Source organism: Macrobrachium nipponense, chromosome 19 (genome assembly GCF_015104395.2).
Source record: "Macrobrachium nipponense isolate FS-2020 chromosome 19, ASM1510439v2, whole genome shotgun sequence".
In the NCBI taxonomy this organism is placed as follows: Eukaryota; Metazoa; Arthropoda; class Malacostraca; order Decapoda; family Palaemonidae; genus Macrobrachium; species Macrobrachium nipponense.
The window spans coordinates 37,901,339-37,921,652 of NC_061088.1; the positions used below are offsets into that span (position 1 = coordinate 37,901,339).

General features: G+C 47.2%; 1 protein-coding gene across 3 annotated transcripts in view; it reads left to right on the top strand.

Moving 5' to 3' along the window:
• LOC135216313 (hydroxysteroid dehydrogenase-like protein 2) overlaps nt 1-20,314 on the top strand; it is a 122,993-nt gene that overhangs the window by 74,450 nt on the left and 28,229 nt on the right. For all 3 annotated transcript variants that reach the window (XM_064251504.1, XM_064251487.1, XM_064251494.1), the window contains exons 3-4: nt 1,373-1,586; nt 19,613-19,818. In XM_064251504.1, the coding sequence (XP_064107574.1) occupies nt 1,373-1,586; nt 19,613-19,818 (420 nt within the window). The remainder of the gene's footprint in view (nt 1-1,372; nt 1,587-19,612; nt 19,819-20,314) is intronic.

Consider the following 20,314-nt stretch of genomic DNA (forward strand, 5'->3'; position numbering starts at 1 on the left):
TGAAGAGGAGTGGTCTCTTTGCCCCGTGAGGGCACTCAAGTTTTATCTTCATAGGACCAAAGATCTTAGAGGGGCTTCCAGTAACTTATGGTGTTCGGTTAAGAATCCCTCTAGACCTCTTTCCAAGCATGCTCTCTCTTTTTTCTTGAGAGATCTCATTTATGAAGCCCATTCACAAGTGCAAGAAAAGGTATTACCTGTGCTTAAAATGAAGGCATATGAGATTAGAGCAGTGGCTATGCCTCTCTCCTTCAGGTATAACCTTTCTTTGTCTTCCATTATCCAATCCACGTATATTAGAGATGCAAGTCGGTTTTTACGAACCACCATTTATGTGATATTGAAACTGTTTTTAATGACTGCAGTACCTTAGATCCATTTGTGGTGGCTGGCATAGTTCTGGGAAAGGAAACAGGAATTCTTTACTCCTAACTTTACTCTTCACCTTGAATCTAGTGTTGGGTCCTGAGAAGTCTGGGGATACTTGGTACTGGATACCCTCCAGAATCGTTGGTAGGGTGGTGGCTTTTAATTTCTAGTGTAGGTAGGTTTGTTATTCTGGCTTTGTGTTGTTGTTAATGATACGGTGCCCAGGCCAGGGGTAATGTCTGTGCTTACTAGTGCTTGGTGAAATCTTCGCTGTAAGGCCCACACTATGTAGTAGGTGACCCGTGGTCTAACACCACACCTCTACTAGTTGAGATGAGCTGTGATTTAGGCAGTATTTACTTCTATAGCTCTCTTAACAGGTAAGTAAACAACAAGCATTATGTTAATGGTAGTAAATTTTTTCTATTCACATGTCATTACCATTTATAAATTGCATTAGATTTTCATTTATGAATCCCATCTCCTAGCAATGTGGGAATCAGCTATGTAATTACTTGGTAAGTTACTTATATAAAATTTATATTTTTTATAACAAAATGAGATTTTATTTACAGTTACCAAGTAATTACAGAATGGGAGCTCACCCTTCTCCCCCTCTCATGGATGATAGGGCAGAAATAAATTGTGCTTGTTTGCTACGTCATTTACCTATTCCCCTGGTAGTGGGCAGGGATATCAAAACAAAAGAATAGCTACCGCAATTTTCAAATTTTAGCTGCAATTAATTAGAAGTTCTTAGCTATCTAATTACTTGGCAAGTGTAAATAAAAAATAATTTTATTCTAAAAATATAAATTTTAGACTGCCGGAGGTAAGAGGCTCATAGCTATGTAATTATTTGGTAAGTATATCTAAAACTTTGTTTCATCATAACAATGTCCTATTTTATTATTTTTTATAGATTTCCCTTTCTTAGAATCTGTAAATATAATTTTACATTAAGTGACCATATCTATAAACATGCTTTTTCCATTAATTCCAGTTGAAGCAGTTGGTGGACAAGCACTTCCTTGCATTGTTGACGTCAGGGATGAGACATCTGTTGCGAAAGCTGTAGAGGCCACATTGAAGAGATTTGGCGGTATAGACTGTGTGGTTAACAATGCTAGTGCCATCTCTCTAACCGGAACTTTGGAGACTCCCATGAAGAGATATGATTTAATGCACCACATAAATACAAGAGGAACTTACCTTGTGTAAGATCAATACAATAATAACAGCTTATGGCAAAACAAAAATGTTTTGAAGTTAGTGTTGGCTTACACTGAATATCAGCACCTAGGTCATTTCTGTTTGCATTGGTTATGGATGTACTGAGTGAAAGGATTGGGAATTGTTGTTGGAGATGATCTGGAGATTACAACAGAGACTGGAGACGAAGTGCAAAGAAGGGCAAGAGAGGGGCAAGAATCTCTTGAATGGGGTGGAATGAAGGTAAATGTTGATAAAAGTGAGGTTATGGTGTCAAGCAAGCAGGGTGGAGAAAAGTTATTTTGACAAGATTAAAACCCCTAGATTTAAAATGGGTAGAGGGGGTGTGTAGCTGAGTTTATAAGCAGGATACAAGCTGCTTGGGGGAAAAGGAGGCAGATGGCAGGGCCAGTGTGTGAGAAAAGAATGCCAAATAAATAGAAAATAAAGATCTAACGTACCATAATCAGACCAGTGGCGATATATTGTTCAGAAAGATGGTCATTAAGAAGGAAAGAAGAACAGAAGCTGGAGTGAACAGAAATGGGGGTGCTGAGGTGGATTATGTGAATCTCATTGTATGAGAGGCTGCAAATTAAGAAATTGGAAGTATGTACTGGAGTGGTGAAGATACTGATATGATAGGAGAGTTAAGATTGAAATGGTTTGGGCATGTGTTAAGGATGAGTGAGGAGGAAAGAGTGGAGAGGGCTTGGGTAGAACCTTTATAATGGTAGGTCACAAAGAAGGCAGAGGATAGATGGCCTGGTATGAAAGAGGATTAGATGGCTTGTTATAAAGTGAGGGTTTAGCCGAGGGAAATGCTTGAGATAAAAATAGCTGGAAAGTAGAAATGCACCAAGGCAACGACCCCTCAGCTTAGGGTTAATGGTGGGGATGAAAAAGACAGAACTGTTTTATATTATGGTGAACATAAACTTATTTAGCTTTTTTGTAAGTTAACTTTCTTATGTAATGCTACACTAAAGTACCACACATCATCGCTGCAGATTTCTGACTTTCATTGGTGATCTTGTAGGTACATACATAATTATTGCATACATGTTTGTTAACTTACCAATAACCAATATTTATTATTTTATTCTTTCTGTTTTATCTTTTATTCACATGCAGACATAGTATTTGGAAGCCTCTTTTGCAATTCATGGCCATACAGGCTTGTTCCACTGGCCTGTTTTCCTGTGGAATGAAAGTGATAAATTTGGAGGGTCCATTTGGAGTTTTTTTACTTATTTGTGTTGTTTATGAGTATTTAATGGTTCCCTGTTTCATTGTTGCTTTGGGTGATTGACTTGGGTGGTACTGTGACATTCAAATCTTATTTCAGCTCTCCACAGCTGCTGTATATGGTCCTTCGGTCTGCTCCCTACTTTACATCTCATTAGTTTTTCTATATCTGTATGTAATATCTCTGACATTGTATATTTGATGAATTTTTGTATATTTGATGAATTTAGTGGCCTCTGATATTGTGGTCAAAGTTGTGCTGTCACTTCTGCATTGATATTGAGTATCTAAACATGGTTAGTGCCCTGTTTCTTTCAGAGCTTGTATATTGTTCATAGGGAACCCACTGTGTATACCCCATTTTGTGTGATATGCAGTAGTTTACCATGAGATTCAGAACCTTTTTCCTGGTGTTTTTCCAGAATAACTTTTTTTTCTGTGCATTTGACAAAGATATTACTTAGGAATAGTATGCTTTACATCCCTAACTAATTTTCAGCAGCATTCCTTATTACTTACATTAGAAAAAAGTATATTCATAAGAGTAAAATAAAGCAGCCGAAGCCAGTGGCGGACCACTCTAATCATGGGTTCAAAATTATACGCAGTGTAAACATATGACATCCCGACTACTCCCACAAGGTGATGACGACAAACAGCTGACTCTGAAATTCTGAATGAATATCTGTACCTTGTCAAGGCTTCAAGAATGGCAGCTATAATAAGTAATAGTTCCCATGGTTGCAGGACAGCTTTTGTGATTCAACTTGCACAATTGTTTAGAAGTGAGGAGGCCTGTGGCAAACCCTACTTAAGCTTGAACAGGTAAATGAATAATTGTGCCCTTTTTTGGGTAAGGAGTACACCCGGACATCCAAGGCTACCAAGTTTTCGACATTTGTTGACTTCCATAACATGCAGAAAGATAATTATGATTGCTCTATAAAGCAGTAGTAGTTGATTTCTTAGTAAAACATAACTTGCAAAACAGCATTAAAACTTGCTTTGCCAAAAAAAAAATGTTGTGGGTTATAATACCTTGAGATACGAGTATAATTCATTCCTGAACCGAGCATGTAAGTCAATTTGCTCATATCTCAATTCAATTTTTCCCAAATAAAATAACTGACAAAAATTCAATCCATTCTGGCCCTCTAAAAATACCCAATTGTTCCGACACGGCATACAAACCTTCGGTCCTTTTACAATAGGAAGGTACTAGCGGCAGCTGGATAGGTCGTAAGCTTTCGAACAAGGGGTTCGGTAGTTAACTGCTTGTCCGACAGGCGCGCGACTGGGAGGTAAACAAATCACTTTTGCTTTCGGCCTGCTGGCGTGTGGACGTGTATCATCGCTCTCTGCCCGCTTCATCGTCGTTGCTTTCGCATGGTTGTGTTTTTCTTTTTCTATTTATCTAGTGAAACTGAATTGTAAGTACAATCATTTCATATTTATTTCCATTGAATTCAATTGTGAATTAAAGGATCTTGGTTTCACCACGCCCTCCGATTACCCGAGTGCCGGGACTGAAGGGCGTAAGTGCGGGAATTCATTTTCCCAGAAATGATCCTCGTATTGTGTATGCTCGGTGCCGAGGGCGGGAGAGCGCTCGCTCCGAGCGTATATTTTTGGTTGGAAATGTGTAGATGAAAATCGTAAGTAAGTGCTCTTTTCATTTATATTTTTTTTGACCTGTATGCTCGTTGCCGAGCGAATGCGCTCGGCACGAAAACTTATTCTGTATGGAAGTGGAATCGCAAGTACAGTATTCTTTTTCATTTTCATATATATTATTTTGATTGTAGCAATACTCATTTTGGATCAGTTTCCGAGCTTACCCGGAAATTGATCCTTTCCCATTTTTATTTGAATGAAGTGAAATTGCAAGTGCAGTTCTTTTTCATTTTCATATTTTATTGAGATTGCATTGTTTACTTGGATCAATGTTTCCGCTATTTCCCGGGAATTGATCCTTCCCCTTTTTATTTGTATGAAGTGAAATCGCAAGCGCAGTATTCTTTTTCATTTTCATATATATTTTGATTGCATCAATTCATTATGGATCAAGGTTTCCATTCATAATCGGGAATGGATCCTTTTACCCTTGCGCTCGGTACCGAGGGCGCAAATGCGCTCGATCCGAGCCCTTATTCATTGTGAAGTGAATCGTAATGCAAGATTCTTTTTCATTTTATTCCTTTTATTATTGATTGCATCAATTTTTATTTGGTTCAAGTTCCGCTCAGTCAGGGAATTGATCCTTATGCCCTTGCATTCGGGCCGAGGGCACGATTGCTCTCGGGCTCTTATTATTATTGTTGGGTACATGGGTGCTGTGCGGGGGTGGGGAACGAGACCCCCCCACCCCCCCCCCCCCGCTCAGCTCCCACAGATGGCCCTTCCCCTTGGGGGGGGAGGTTATCTGCGTTCTTCTCCTCGCCCGATCCGTCGAGCGTGGGGGAGGGCGCTCGGTGCCCGATGTACAATTGTATTCGGGGTCTTCCACTCGTTCGGAGAGGGCTCACCCCCCCGCGCGAGGGGACTTCCCCCCACTAATCGCTACTACTGTTATTTCCGCAGGTGCTACTGCCACGAGGGTGGACCTTGGTGAGGTATGGGCGTCCTTCCATTTGCAGGGCGTGCTAGTGTCCAGGGGCTGCGGTTCTATGTCTGGGCCTACTGCGGTCACCCATGGAGTGGTGACCACGCTCCAGGTGACGACGTCCCTCCTCACCTGGTGTACTCGCCTCACGTGGTAACAGTCTTGCCTACAGCCGCTGTGAAGTGCCGTTCGCCGTACAGAGAGGGGGGCGTGCCGCCGCCGCTCGTGGTTGCCGCGCTGCCGCGACCACACTTCCGCTGCCCTAGAGCTCGCCCCTGGACCTGCCGCCGGTACCAGGATGTTGCTGGCTGCTGCTCCACTTCCTGTGTTTCCGGTGCTGCCTGCCGTACCTGCCGATTCTGGGCTGACTGTCCATGCAGTTGCTGCGCTGGCTGTCCCTGCCGTTGCTGCGCTGGCTGTCCCTGCCGTTGCTGCGCTGGCTGTCCCTACCGATGATGTGCTGGCTATGCCTGCTGTTCCTGAGATGCCCATACCTGCTGACGTCGTCCCTGTTCGTGGCTGGTACTACCCCAGACTTTGGTCTGTCTGTACAGGTGCGTCCGGGCCCTGTGGCTTCGGCTACAGCAGCCCCGGCTCCGCCCTGGATAGCAGATCTTACGTCTGTCCTGAGGAAGCTGACGAAGAAGAGAGGAGGAAGGTGTCGTCGTCGTCGTCTTCATCTCTTCTTATCGTCGTCGGCTGCCGCCTCTTCCCCTTCGACTTCTAAGGCTTCACAGCCGAGGAAGAAGAAGGTTGCCTCCTCCCTCCTAAGAAGTCTCCCTCGGGAGCTTCTCGGGACCCGTCTCACCTCGTGTGGACGGGAGGGTTCCTTCCGCTGGTCCTCCTGCTCCTTCGGGAGCGGGGCCCGTCTCTTCTTCCGCAAGGAAGAAGACTACGGGGACCAGAGGGGTACCGGCTAACACCCGGTACTTCCTCGCCTGGTGTCAGTGGTTCTGCCACTGCATCAGGGTCCGTCTCGGCCTCTCGTTCGCGGGAGGTACCGAGTGTACGGTCGCCTACCAGCGACCGTGCAGCCAGGAACCAGACCTCTGAGTCCGCTCAGCGTCAGGTTCACGGCACGGGGCGGAAGACTGGTGACAGCCGCTCACGCGACTCTCACCAGACCAGCTCTCGCTCTCGCGGCGACCAGCTGGCTACTCGGGGACGTGACGAGTCCACGGGATCCGGCCACGGGGCTGAGGCTGGGAAGAGGTCTCGTTCGCCGGTGCCAGCCACGGCTGGAACCAGCGACGTGACGTGCCGTGAGGACAAGCACGGTCTCACTGTGACAGTGGAGCCTGCAGGTCGCCTGACCGTCGCTCTCACAGAGAGCGATCGGGTACGGCAACCAGCACCAGCTCTTCTGACACTCGAGATCGGGGCCGCTGTGCTCAGTCCAGCCGTTCTCCACAGCGAGACGGTTCGACCAGGCCTGCAGCTCGATCGCCACCGCGAGTTGACGATCGCCTGCAGCCCTCCAAGCCTGCTGGTTCTGCCAGCGAGCGAGGAGGGAGCGTCAGGTCTGCCTCTCCCGTACCTTCAACAAACCTCCTCGGGTTACACCGGGAGGAGCGAGGTATTGAGGAGTGATCGTGAGGGGTGCGCCCCTCATGATCCCACCACGACGCCCTACGTGCCAGGCACGGTTCTTGGACCGGCCAGGACGTATGCGCAAGTGGATGGAGAAGACCGAGAGGGCTGTCGCTGTTCCCCCTTCTTAGGAGGAAGGTTCTCGGAATATGCTCTTGTTCGAAGGGCTTAACGGTCCCACTCTGCAAGATGCTGTGACTTCCGAGATCCAGAGGAACTTTGCCGAGGTTATGGCGCTGATTCGTCAGCACAACGACCTCGGGGAAGGATCGCCGCTCCCACCAGCAGAGCCACGTCTCGGCTCGAGTCGTTTTGGGGCCCGAGAGGGAACCCAAATCGACGGTGGGTCTGCCGCGATCGGAGCTTGCCGACTGTGTTGAACCAGGTAGTCTCTCGTCTCCGGACAAGAAGGCTCTCTCAGTTCTGGCCAGTCGAACAAGCTACTTCACCTCCTCTACTGCGACAGAGGCGTTTCTACGTGTCTTCGGACACCGTATTTGAATACCCCTTCGGTCCTCCTGAGGTTTCGACCTCGACGAGGACTGGAATGAGTCGAAGGACGGTATCGGCTCTCTCCTGTCAGGTGTCGATCAGCCCCACCCAGACGACGTTTACAGTGGCGGCAGACCCTTACCTACAGTATGAGTTCGTAACCCTCCTCGGGAAAAGGAAAACGTTTCTCCTGACGATACGTTTTCCCAGGCTCTGAGAGGCCATCGCCGTAAGGCGATGGCTGCTCCTTTCTTCTCCAACTGCTAGTTCCGCTGGGAAGGCGAGCCAGTATCCAATTCCTCCCCCATTCCCTCTCTCCTTACGGCTACGAGGGAAAGGGAGGGATCCTACAGAGATTTCTCTGTAAGATCCCACGTTAGGGGCTGCGCTACCGGGGGACCTTCGGGTCCTACCTGACGTAAGCCCCGGTCGTTGAGGAGGGATCCTGCCCCTTTCTCGATTTCTACGGGAATCGGGAGGATCACCAGCCGATATCGTTTGACGAATTCGGTGGGGGGTTTCGCAGAGTGCTTAGAATTCTACGGAATTTCTAGCGCACTCAGAGTGTTCGAGTTTTTTACGATCTCCAAACACTTAGGCGAGACCACGGTCCAAAGTGAGCGAGAATCCCCGATAATTGTTACACGATAATCGGGAACCTCGCTTATGCTCGAATTCCTGTAATTTCTAGCATTTGGAAGAAGACTGCTGCTGAAAGAAGAGTATCTCACAGTAGGCGATTAACCTGGAATAGAGAAGAACGGACGGGAACTTCCAGTTTGGCTTGAACTATCGTCTTCGGTATTCTGTTCACCATTGAAGCTTTCCTTTGGGAAAGACTTCTCCTTCACTCTCTTGACTAGAGAACGAAGGCGGTCGATCTCCAATCCTTATTCTCATTCCTCGAGAGGAAAAGAATTTAGGATGGAGGCCGTGGTACAGAACCTACAAATATACTACGTATATTACCCTCACGACATGATTCTTTTAACAGTTGAATTGTCCGGGGGGTAGGCGCATACCGTAGTTAACTCTACGGTTTGTGACCGAGACGAATTGTATCTTAATTGAACTGCAACTCGGGGTTGCCTGCAACCTCCCAGCAGTTATTAGTTTCGATTTTAGATACTTGGTATTGTCATGACAACACCAAATCAGCTTTTGTATTTACCGAAATCCGTTTCGGTTAAATATAATTGCTCGAGCGTATTCTTTATGCTCGATGGTTCTAGCCGAACGCATTCCTTCGTGGAATAATGGATTACCTGGCAACTCAGGATGACGAGTCACCGAGAGCTACTGCGTATTGAACTGCCTGATAGCGGCTCAGTATCAGCTAGGTCTCGGAGATGCACTGTCGGTTACGTCTCTCTCTCCCCTGGTTTGATTGACTACCGAACCGTATCTCTGCCCAACAATCATGGACTTAGGTCTCTGATTAACGGGGATTCTCGCAATAATGAAGGACCATCTACTGCTGTGACGCTCGATTTCATCGCCTTCGACATTGCGAGAATTTTCAACAGAGATATCTCTTGGACTCTCTCATCTTTCTGTTTACCGCACGGTAACAGAAGTCTGTACTAGTCACCCGCTGCATCGCACCGCGATAATGCGAATGATTTTTGCAGACATCTGAGTTTGTCTTCAAAATATCTCGTATTCGTAGGTGTGCAATTATTCATTGCTCGCCCCGAATTAACAGATATGTCAGAAGACATCGCCTACTCTCCGACCTGACAGCTCTACTTCCAAATGTTCAGCCCATGAGAAGCAGTTCTTCAGGCAGTATTTCCCTGTCTTCATTACTGAAAAGCGCTCCGCTTTTATTGCAACTACGATCCTCACCGGACAGCAATGAATAGCGGTTAGCGTTCTCAGTCTTTGTAGCACAGGTTCAGAATCTTGAGAATCCTTCTCTCGGTTCAGCTGTGAAGACGTAGGTTGCATTTTCTGTACACCTTCGTCTTCAACGACACATAGTGTTGTTTCTCCTTAGCCGAGAATCAACTATACTATGAGATATCTTGCCATCAGGGACCTCGGTCTCTAGAAGGCAATTGACTTTCGCCTGTTGGGCACATGCCTTAAGAGAGTCATCACCTTGCCTTCTGCATCGGTGACGAACAAATTATTTGTTTAGTCTCTTGGCATAACCCTTTTAAGGAAGGCGAAGGTCACGTGACTTGCTCGGGTGCTTGGACAACTTGCCTCCTACCGAACGCAGTCAGTCGGCAGCTGTCAGAGCGCCCAAGTCTGTTACGAACTTCGCTGTGGACTTAGTTCGGTTGTTCCATAACAGTCTTTTCTTCGTCCTAACGGCTTGTCACAGTACCCATACCATCGACACCCACCATTGAGTGTCGGTGTCCTATCCACTACCGAGAAGAACAACTTCGCTGCAGACGGATAGACCAGTATGGGTACAGGACATCACCGAAGTCGAGAAGAGGGATAGGTCATACGACCATTCCCTTCTTTTCCTCTGAGGTAATTGCATGACTTTTCCTGCGAAGTCAAGCATCCAGGGGATGGGGATTCGTGACGCTCGATTTCGTACCGAATTCGTAGCGAAGTACAAGACTCTGAAACCCTTCGGTTCCTGACGATCGGTTAGTCCTTCACAATCCCCTCCCTAATGGACTTCACCGCCTTCGATGCGAAGGAGATGCTGCTTTGTCCTGTGAAAGCGCGACCGCGCTTTCTGAAGAAACTCGACATCCCAGGCTGAGTGTTGAAGACTCTTCGTCAGCACCAAGATGACCTAGAAGTACACTCCTCGAGTTACACAAGAACTTTCTCCGTGGCGCAGGTACTGAAGGCAGGGGTCTGGTACAACCAGACCACTGGCACCTCCTTCTACCTTTTGGATATTGCCCACAGGTCCTTGGATCGTTTTCCTTGGGACCCGTGGTGGCTGCTCAACACGTTGTGTAGCTAACCCAGACCCTAGCAGGCTGAACAGCATCGAGTCCTGGTGTGATTGTAAGAATAGATAAGTGAATGAGAGAGTGACTGGCTTCTCTTCCTATCTTTTTCTCCCCCTCTACCTGTGGGTAGAGGGATACGGTCATCACCTTGCTGGATAAGGACGAGATGCCGGTGAGCTACTCGACAGAGCCCCATCCTATCCCTTTCACTAGGGATGGGAGCGAATATCCACCACTTCCTCCTACAAGGGGGGGGAAGTGGATGCCAACAAGAGACAAACCATAACTTTATGTTGCCTCTTGCAAATAGGAACTTGTTCTTGTTTGCTGGTACGAAGAGATACGCTTGCCTCTCTCTTAGTACTTGGTCCAGAGGTCTGACCATTGATCCTGCGGTGCACACCCCGATCAATCGGACAGAGGCTTGGATCCCTCCCTCACTCTTACGACCAGGGAGGCATTCCAAGGTTGGGCGAACACCAGTCTGTTCACAAAAGACTCAGATTCCTCCCACCAAGAAGTGAGTCTTCCTATTGTAAAAGGACCGAAGGTTTGTATGCCGTGTCGGAACAAATGACAATTTGTCCAAAATTGCATTTTTCCTAACTATACAAACCTGAGGTCCTTTTACACATAGTCCCACCTCATGCCACCCCTCACTCTGCAGTTTTTGCTTGGGCCAAAAGCAAAAGTGATTTGTTTACCTCCCAGTCGCGCGCGAGCGCCTGTCGGACAAGCAGTTAACTACCGAACCCCTTGTTCGAAAGCTTACGACCTATCCAGCTGCCGCTAGTACCTTCCTATTGTAAAAGGACCTCAGGTTTGTATAGTTAGGAAAAATGCAATTTTGGACAAATTGTCATATCAATGCTAATAACAATGGAACATGTTTTTTTAATTGCTATTCTGTATAGACATACTGTACACACACACCCACACACAAAATGATATAATAAATGATTACTGTGATATCAAATAAAATGTGGTTTTATTATGAAAGATATCAAAGGAGTTGCAACAAATGCCAATTTTTTCTTCACTTGGTAATTGATTTTTAATTATATAATTTTTCAATAGAGAAATAGTGATAGAAAGTAATTTATTAGATTACTTGTGGAAAACCTCATGGCATAAAATTAAATCCTACATACTACTACTACTAATACTACCACTACTACAAAGTGTAAACAAGGAGTATTGGTTGTATTTCATTGTTGCCAGGGGTTGAGACTTTTTCACGAATGGCCAATTATCCATAGAGAAGGAGGCAAATTAATGATGTCATGAGTTACTTCATTATATCTTCAAAAGACATTCCTCTGAGTTTGCTGGCGATGTCTACAAGAAGTCGGTGTTACTCTTATAATTACCAGAATTATGCAACTTTCATAATACTGAATACAGTAGGGATGTAAAATACCTTGCGACAAAATGTCATCTTTGTCAGGTACGTTGATAAAATTTTATTATGGAAAAACACTGGGACTCCAGCTGTGAACTCATAATAGTTAGTCAATGAAGATGATGTACTATTCCTCTGAAGAGCTTTGACAGCAAGTATGATGTACTACTCTAGACATAGTTTAATTTGTGATTAGACAGTAGTTTGTTCCGACACGTTATACAAATCCTCGATCCCTTACATAAGGAATTACTATTCAGCAGCCAGCTGGACCGGTCATAAGATTTACTAACAAGGTAGTTCAGCAATAACTGCTTTGTCTGGTGGTCGGGAGTCCCGCCCGACTGGAGGTAAACATACCACTTTCCTTTCGACCGCTGTCGGGTGAAGACGTGTGCTCGCCTCTCTGCCCGCCTCTGTCGTGAGATTGTTTTCAAGCTTGCCTTTCAACCTGTTTTCTTAGAATACTAGTATGTTGGACTGTAAGTACTCTTTATTTGTTTTGTATTTTGTGGTATTGCATCGACTAGATTAATCATGCAGTCCCACAAATCGGAGAAGCCCTCGCGCCCCCATCCAACCGGAGAGTGTGTCCTGGAGTGGGAGGCCGAAAGTGTGGGGCCTTCAGGTCCAGTGATGTGGACTCTCATCCTCTGTGTACAAGGTGCCAAGAATGTGAATGCTCTCAGGATTTAACTTGTGTTGTTTGTGTCTCTTGGTCGGAGGAGTAATGGGAGCTGAAAGAGAAGAGGAAGAAGCCATGTAAGGCCGCCAAGGTGTCGTCGGAAGCTCCCCTCAACACCTTTGGCGATTGATACGTCATCTTCTTTTCTCCCTCCTCGTCAACTCCCGCGTATGGCTCTCTCCCCTTTGGGGGACGTGTCTCCCTCCTCTTCTTCACTCAATCTGTCGAGTGCAGAGGAGGAAGGGTGACATCCCGACCTTGAGTTGTACTCGGGGTCGTCTGTACGCTCAGGGTGGGATCCTTCCCCCGCTGAGCGAACATGACCCCCCCCCCCCTCCTTAACCTGACTGTTGCTTTCTCGGGTGTCTCTGCCTCTGCGAGTGGGGATCTCCAGCAGGTGTGGCGATCGCTGAGTCTTCTGGGCACTCCGAGTATTCAAGGGCTCATCCATCATCTTGCTGCAGCCCCGGTCACTCACGGGGTGGAGACGAGGACGACTACGACTGTGTCGACCCCGGGTTATGCAGCTCCGCCTCACCTGGTGTATACCCAGCACGTGACCATGGTCACCCCCTTGGCTGAGGTACAAGCTCTGTTGCCGTATGTGTCCCGGAGGGAGTTGTTACCGCCTCCACCTAGTTTTGCTGTCCTCACCCCTCCCCCTGACTTCGAGTGCCCAAAGAGCTCGCCCTTAGATCACCTGTACCTGCTGTCCCTGTTCCTGCCTGTGGAAGTGCTGCCGCTCCTGCAGGTCCTTCCAGCCAGGTGAAGTTGGGCCCCGTTGCCACAGCAACAGCCCCAGCTCCATCCTGGATGGGAGACCTGTCTGCTGTCCTGAGGAAGTTGGTGAAGAAGTAGTCCAAGAAGAAGAGGAAGGTGTCGTTGTTGTCTTCTTCGTCTTCATCTTCGTCGTCATCTTCTGCCGCCTCTTCTCCTTTGACTTTCAAGGCCCCCCAGCCAAGGAAGAAGAAGGTGGCCTTGCCCCCCTTAAGAAGTCTCGCACAGAGACTTCTAAGGGTCTGTCTCGCTCCAAGGTGGGTCTTCCGCTGGTCCTCGGAGGAACGGGGCCGTCTCTCCTTCCTCATGGAAGAAGAAGACAGGGACCGTGGAGGTACCAGCCACCGCTGGTACCTCCACTTCCGGCTCCAGAGGTTCCACCTCCAGACTGGGAACCGTCTCGGCCGCTTGCTCGCTTGTGAGTGTCACCAAGTGTACAGTCACCTACCAGGTGATCGTGCAGCCAGGATCCAGATGGCTGAGTATGCTCGCCGTCAGGACCAAGGCATGGAGCGGAAGGTTGGTAAGAATCGCTAAAGTGACACTCGCCAGACCGGCAATCCGGTTCCCAGGGTTGACGTGACGGTCCCACCAGACCGTTCACGTGTCGAGGCTGGGAAGAGGTCCCCCTTGTTACCAGGAACAGCCTCAGCTGCTTCTGGGACCGTGGCACGTCGTGAGGACGGTGCTTGCTCTCAGCATGTTAACGGACGCTACCAGTCACCTGAGCGTCACTCCCACCAGGACCGGACGGCTCGCACGGCTGGTAGCAGCTCCCCTGACGTACGAGACCGACGCTACCGTCCTTGGTCCAGTGTTTCTCCGCAGGGAGACTGCTGGTCCAGAAGCTCGATCGCCACCGTGGGTTGGCAATCGCTTGCAGTCCTCCCAGCCTACCGGCACTGCTGATAGGCAGGGTAGGACCAAACAGATTGTATGCTCAAGTGGTTGGAGGAGACCACGAGGGGTCTGGCGAGGTTCTTCCTCCTGAAGGAAGAGTGTCTCGGGAAGTGATCAGTCTGGATGGATCTGACGGTCCATCGCCTCAGGATGCGATCACCCCCGAGATAGAGGTCCTTTGCAGAGGTCATTGCACTGATTCGTCAGCACAATGACCTCAGGGAAGGATCGGTGGTTGCTCCCTCTGATTGTCCATCGAGGTTAGAATTGTTCTGGGGTCCTAAGAAAGAACCCAGAGCAACGGTGGTGCTACCCCGGTCTTCCTTGACCTATGGAGTGCTGGACCAGGTGAATGCCCTTGTCTCCGGACAAGAGGCCTCACTCAGGGCCAGCAGGTCGGACAAGCTGCTTCCCCCTCCTCTGCCTTGTCAGCAGCATTTCTACGTGCCTTCAGCAGACCCGTTTCCGACCAAGCAGGTTTATCTGGAGCTAGCTCGTCTAACTCTGGGAGTGCCTCTTCAGCACCTGCGGTCGGAGAACCTCTGGTTCTCGCAGCAAGAGGTATCGGCCCTGGAATCCACTGTCATGGCAGCTTTCCAGGCCTTCTCCTGGCTGGATCTGTGGTCCCTCACAGTATCCAGAGTCGCAGCCTCCTCGGGAGCTATAGTTCCTGAGGAGGACTCGGCTTTTGGGAGACTCTGCCAGTCTGGAGGTAGGGCCATCTCCTACCTCGCCCATCAGATAGTCAACCTGTGGGCCAACCTGGTTTTGAGGAGAAGGGACGCAGTCCTGACTCGCGTAACCAGGGCGGCTGGTCTTGAGGTAATGTTGGTTCTAGGTAACAGACCGTTGCTGGGTTCCTCTTCTCTCTTCCCGAGAGAGATGGTGGATGCTGCGGTGGAAAAGTGTAGTGCTGAGGACAGCGACCGCTTAGTATACCAGGCAGTTACAAAGACTTATGGGCAGTCTCGTTCAACGAGTTATGGAGATCATGTGAGATCAGTCACCTTTTTTCTACAGCCGACTTTTCCTGGTGGAGAAATCTTAGGGGGGCTGGAGACCGGTGATAGATCTCTCTCCCTTGAACCATGTCATTCGCCAGACTCAGTTCACGATGGAAACGGCACGCTCAGTGCTCGATTCCATCAGGGAGAACGATTTCCTGCTTTCGGTGGACCTGAAGGATGCTTATTTTCAAATACCCATCCACCAGTCTTCCAGGAAGTACCTCCACTTTATCCTCGACGGGACGGTGTACCAATTCAGGGCACTTTGTTTTGGTCTCTCAACCGCCCCACAGGTGTTCGTGCAAGTGTTCACTCTGCTGTTGGCTTGGGCCCATTCGGTCGGGATATGTCTGATGAGGTATCTCGACGATTGGCTGGTCCTGGCAAGCTCCCGCTCGCAGTTGCTACAGGACAGAGATCGACTCTCGACTTCTGCTGCGATCTGGGGATCGTGGTAAATTTCAAGAACTCAGATCTCGAACCCAAGCAGAGGATAAAGTACTTGGGCATGCGGATTGATACGGTAGCAGCACGAGTCTTCCCCGCAGACTCCCAGATCAGCAGGTTCAGGGAGGCAGCCTGACGGTTCCTGTCGTGAGCTCAGCAGTGGCAAGTTGTGATCGGTCACCTGTCATCACTAGAGAAGCTAGTCCCTCATCTGTGGTCTCTTCAATGGAGACTAAAGGAGTGTTGGTCACAGGCATTGGATCCACAGTTCTTCCTGGTTCCTCTCACAGAGGAAGTAAGGGAGGACCTGGCCTGGTGGCTAAACAACAGGAACCTCTTAATAGGAGTACCCCTTTGCACTCCCCCTCCGGAGATGCTTCTGTTCTCAGATGCATCGACCGAGGGTTGGGGCGCACACCTGGAAGAGCTGCTGGTTGCAGGAGTGTGGAACCATCATGACAGGCACCTTCACATCAACTTCCTGGAACTCAAGGCAGCGTTTCTTGCACTCCAAGAATTCTGGGAATGACTGATGGGACACTCAGTGGTGGTGATGAGCGACAACACCATGGTAGTGGCATGCATCAACAAGGGGGGGGCCTAGTGTTCCTTCCGTTACACCAGTTGATGATGCAGGTGCATGAGTGGGCCATAGCTCACTTGGTAGAGCTGTCAGCCAGATACATTCCAGGCAAGAGGAATGTAGTGGCAGACAAGCTCAGCCGCCTGAATCAGGTGGTTGGGACAGAATGTTCTCTTCACCCAGACGTGGCAGAAAGGCTGTTCGACCTGTGGGGGCGTCCAGTAGTGGATCTGTTTGCCACCCAGCACAGAAGAAAACCTGACTTCAGGTTTTCTTCTCAGTTGTGCCGGACCCATGGGCAGCTGCAGAGGATGCGTTCCAACACCCATGGGACAACCTCGTAGTCTACATCTTTCCCTCATTCTGCCTGATTAGCAAGGTGATCAGCAGGGTGCTGGTCACCAGCAATGTTCGGATGATTCTGGTGGCATTTGGTATCCGGACCTGCTGGCTCTTCTCTCGGAGGCACTGCAAGAGATTCCCCCATGGCACAACCTGCTGTGTCAACCGCATGTTTCCCTGTGTCTTCACGGCTGGCGGTTATCCACCATCTCTTGCGAGCGAGAGGCTTTTCTCACCGAGCAGCAACAGAGATGACTGGTTACCAGTATACCAGGGAAAGTGGTCTGTCTTCTGTGGTTGGTGTAGTAGACGGGGTCTCTCTCCGCTCAGAGCCACTCTTCAGCAGGTAGCAGATTTCCTCATCTTTCTTCGCCGAGAGTAGCTACTCTCTGTCTCTGCAGTTAAAGGATACAGAGCCGCCCTAGTCCATAAGCTGCAAGAGTTGATATTTCCTCCTCCATGGAAATATCTCTCCTAATGAGGAGCTACGAGAGGTCTTGCCCACCCAGGAAACTCAGACCCTTGGGGTGGGATGTGACTCTTGTCTTAAGGAGTTTGACTCGTAGACCCTACGAGCCTCTCCGGGAGTCATCAGACAGGGATCTGACCCTCAAGACCGTCTTTCTGCTAGCCCTGGCATCAGCGAAGAGAGTAGAAGAACTTCATGGTCTTTCCTTCGATGTTAAACACTTGAGGGGATGGGGATCAGTTATGCTTGATTTCGTCCCTAATGCCAGGTTCTAGTCCTTCACGATTCCCTCCCTAGAGGACTTCGCCGGTAATGATACGGAAGAGATGCTGCTTTGTTCTGTGAGGGTGGTACGGCGCTATCTGAAGAAAACTTGACACCTCAGGCCTGAGTGTCGACGCCTCTTCGTTAGCACTGGGGCGACCAAGAAAGAATTGTCCAAGAACAATGTTTCCTTCTGGCTTCGTGAGGTAATCAGGAAAGCATATGACTCCAAAAAGAGTTTTGACACCGGTACCTTTCATCGGAGAGCCCATGAAGTTAGAGGTATTGGTCCTACCCTTGCATTCCGCAAGAACTTGTCAGTTGCACTGGTGCTGAAGGCAGGGGTGTGGTCCAACCAGACCACCTTCACCTCCTTCTACCTTCAGGATATTGCCCATAGGTCCTTGGACACTGTTTCCTTGGGACCCTTGGTGGCTGCTCAACAAGTTGTGTATCTTACCCAGCTCCTGAACAGGACAAGTTGCATCTCGTTCTTGTGATATCGCATGAATGGAGAATGATTGAGAGTGGGACTGACTCCTCTTCCTTCTCTTTTCTTCCCTCTTCCTGTGGGCAGAGGGTAGCGGTCGTCACATTCTGGACAGGACAACGGTGCAGTAAGCTACGTAACCAAGCTTCATTCTATCCCTTTTATTAGGGATAGAGGCATTCATCCATCCCTTCCCCAGCAAGGGGGGAAGCGTACAGCAGTAAGAAACAAACCCAATACTTTATATTTGGCTTCTTACTTAGGATATAAGTTCTTGCTTGCTATTCATAAGAGGTACGCTTGCCTCCCTCTTATGAATTGGTCCAGAGGTCTGGCCACTGATCCTGTTGTTCTCACTCCAATCAGTTGGACAGAGGCTAGGTTCCCCCCCTTTGCTCTCACAACCAGGGAGGAAACCCAGGTTGGGTGAAGAGCAGCATTCTGTTCACAAGACTCAGATTCCTTCCACCAATAAGTGAGTCTTCCTTATGTAAAGGACCGAGGGTTTGTATAACGTGTCAGAACAAATCACAATTTTTGAAAGTAAATTGTATTTTTCCTAACTATACAAACCTGAGGTCCTTTACATATAGTCCCACATCATGCCACCCCTCACTCTGTTCGTGAGCTTAAAGCAAAGTTTACCTCCAGTCGGGCGGGACTCCTGACCATCGGAGAAGCAGTTACTGCCGAACTACCTTGTTAGTAAATCTTATGACTGGTCCAGCTGGCCGCTGAATAGTAATGCCTTATGTAAAGGACCTCAGGTTTGTATAGTTAGGAAAAATACAATTTAATTTCAAACATTGTGATATTGTTGACATTTGTATATCTGTGTTTTGAGTACTTTGCTTCAAGAAAATTAATGGATGTTGATGTTCATCTTCAAGCACAAGTTTGTCCACAGAGCTCAGTATCAGGTATAATTTATTTGCCAATACAGATTAGTTATTTTTTCTCATTGAGTCCGTCAGAGTTGTGATAAGATTTTGTTTCCTATTTTTACTGTATATTAATACATATTGCAATGGTACGTTTATTATGCATTTCTATGAAGAAAAATTTATATTCATGGTACTGACATAATTTGAAGCAGCCAGTATTGTAAATTATTATTATAAAGTTAAGATTTACCAGCCCAATGAGTCTAACCAGACTCTTACAGTGCTGGCCCGAAATCATTGTAAGTTGCAGTAGTAGTATGTGAGTAGCTGCAGTTCCTTTAAGAGATTCCACTGACTCAATTTTCTAAAGGTTACATGTATTTTATACAAGCTGTTGATTTTTCCTGACAATGGCTTGTTTTTTGCTATGAGTATCTTATATATCAATACATACATACAGTTTATGCACATGTAAATATACTACTACGTATATGGATCTTGTATAGTTGTAACATTGCTATGATTGAAAAGAAACCAACAAAAGTACAGTGTATAACTTGTTTACTTGTAAGTATTACATATTATTTTACTCAACAGATAGGGATTGAAAGTACTCAAGTGTTGAGTAAAATATTTAAATACTTAAAAGTAAACAAGTTATACAGTAATTTTATGGGTTTCTTTATCAGTCTTCAGAAGAAAACTGAAAGAAGTTTTTGTTTGATTGCTATGATTACATTTATTAAACAGGAGCCAAAATATTTCATCAATTTGAACCAACAGTGTTTAAATGTAGTATACTGTACCTTATATTTTGTGTATTAAGTTTGCATTAACATGTCATAATTAGAAAATAAGTTGCTGAAGTATGTTATTAATTTTTCAAAGCTGTGTAACCTAGTGCAGATTCTTTTTTCAGGTCAAAATTATGCATACCTCACCTACTAAGGAGTTCTAATCCTCACATTCTTAACATTTCCCCTCCTCTCAACATGAACCCACGATGGTTTAAGGACCATGCAGCATACACCATGGCTAAATATGGTATGTCCATGTGTGTCTTAGGAATGGCAGAAGAATTTAGGGATGAAGGAATAGCATGTAATGCACTGTGGCCTGAAACAGGTGAGATCTTTGTTTTTCCATTAGTTCTGATAATTGCAACATACAGTGGACACCCACGTTTATGTGCTTCACTTTTTCATGCTTCACTTTGTCACGGATTTTTGTGGAACATATCTTTCAATTTTATGTGGAAACTTTCACCAATTTGTTAATTTTTCTATGGACCTATCTCAAAAATTGTCACTATTTTTTTTTTATGTAGAGCAGTATGTACTGTATACTATTCACTTAGTACTATTGTTTTTCATTAAAGGATATGTAGAGAGAGAGAGAGAGAGAGAGAGAGAGAGAGAGAGAGAGAGAGAGAGAGAGAGAGAGAGAGAGAGAGAGAGAGAGAGGAGTTGGGGGCAAGACTTAACCAGAGCAATTAAACAGCTGGGGAGGAGAGTAAGAATGTGTTGCCTACATATTAATTCGGATTTTGAATATTTTTATGGTGATTAGAGATGAAACATTAACATTGATCAAATGTTCTCTAGTGTACTGTTATAATATG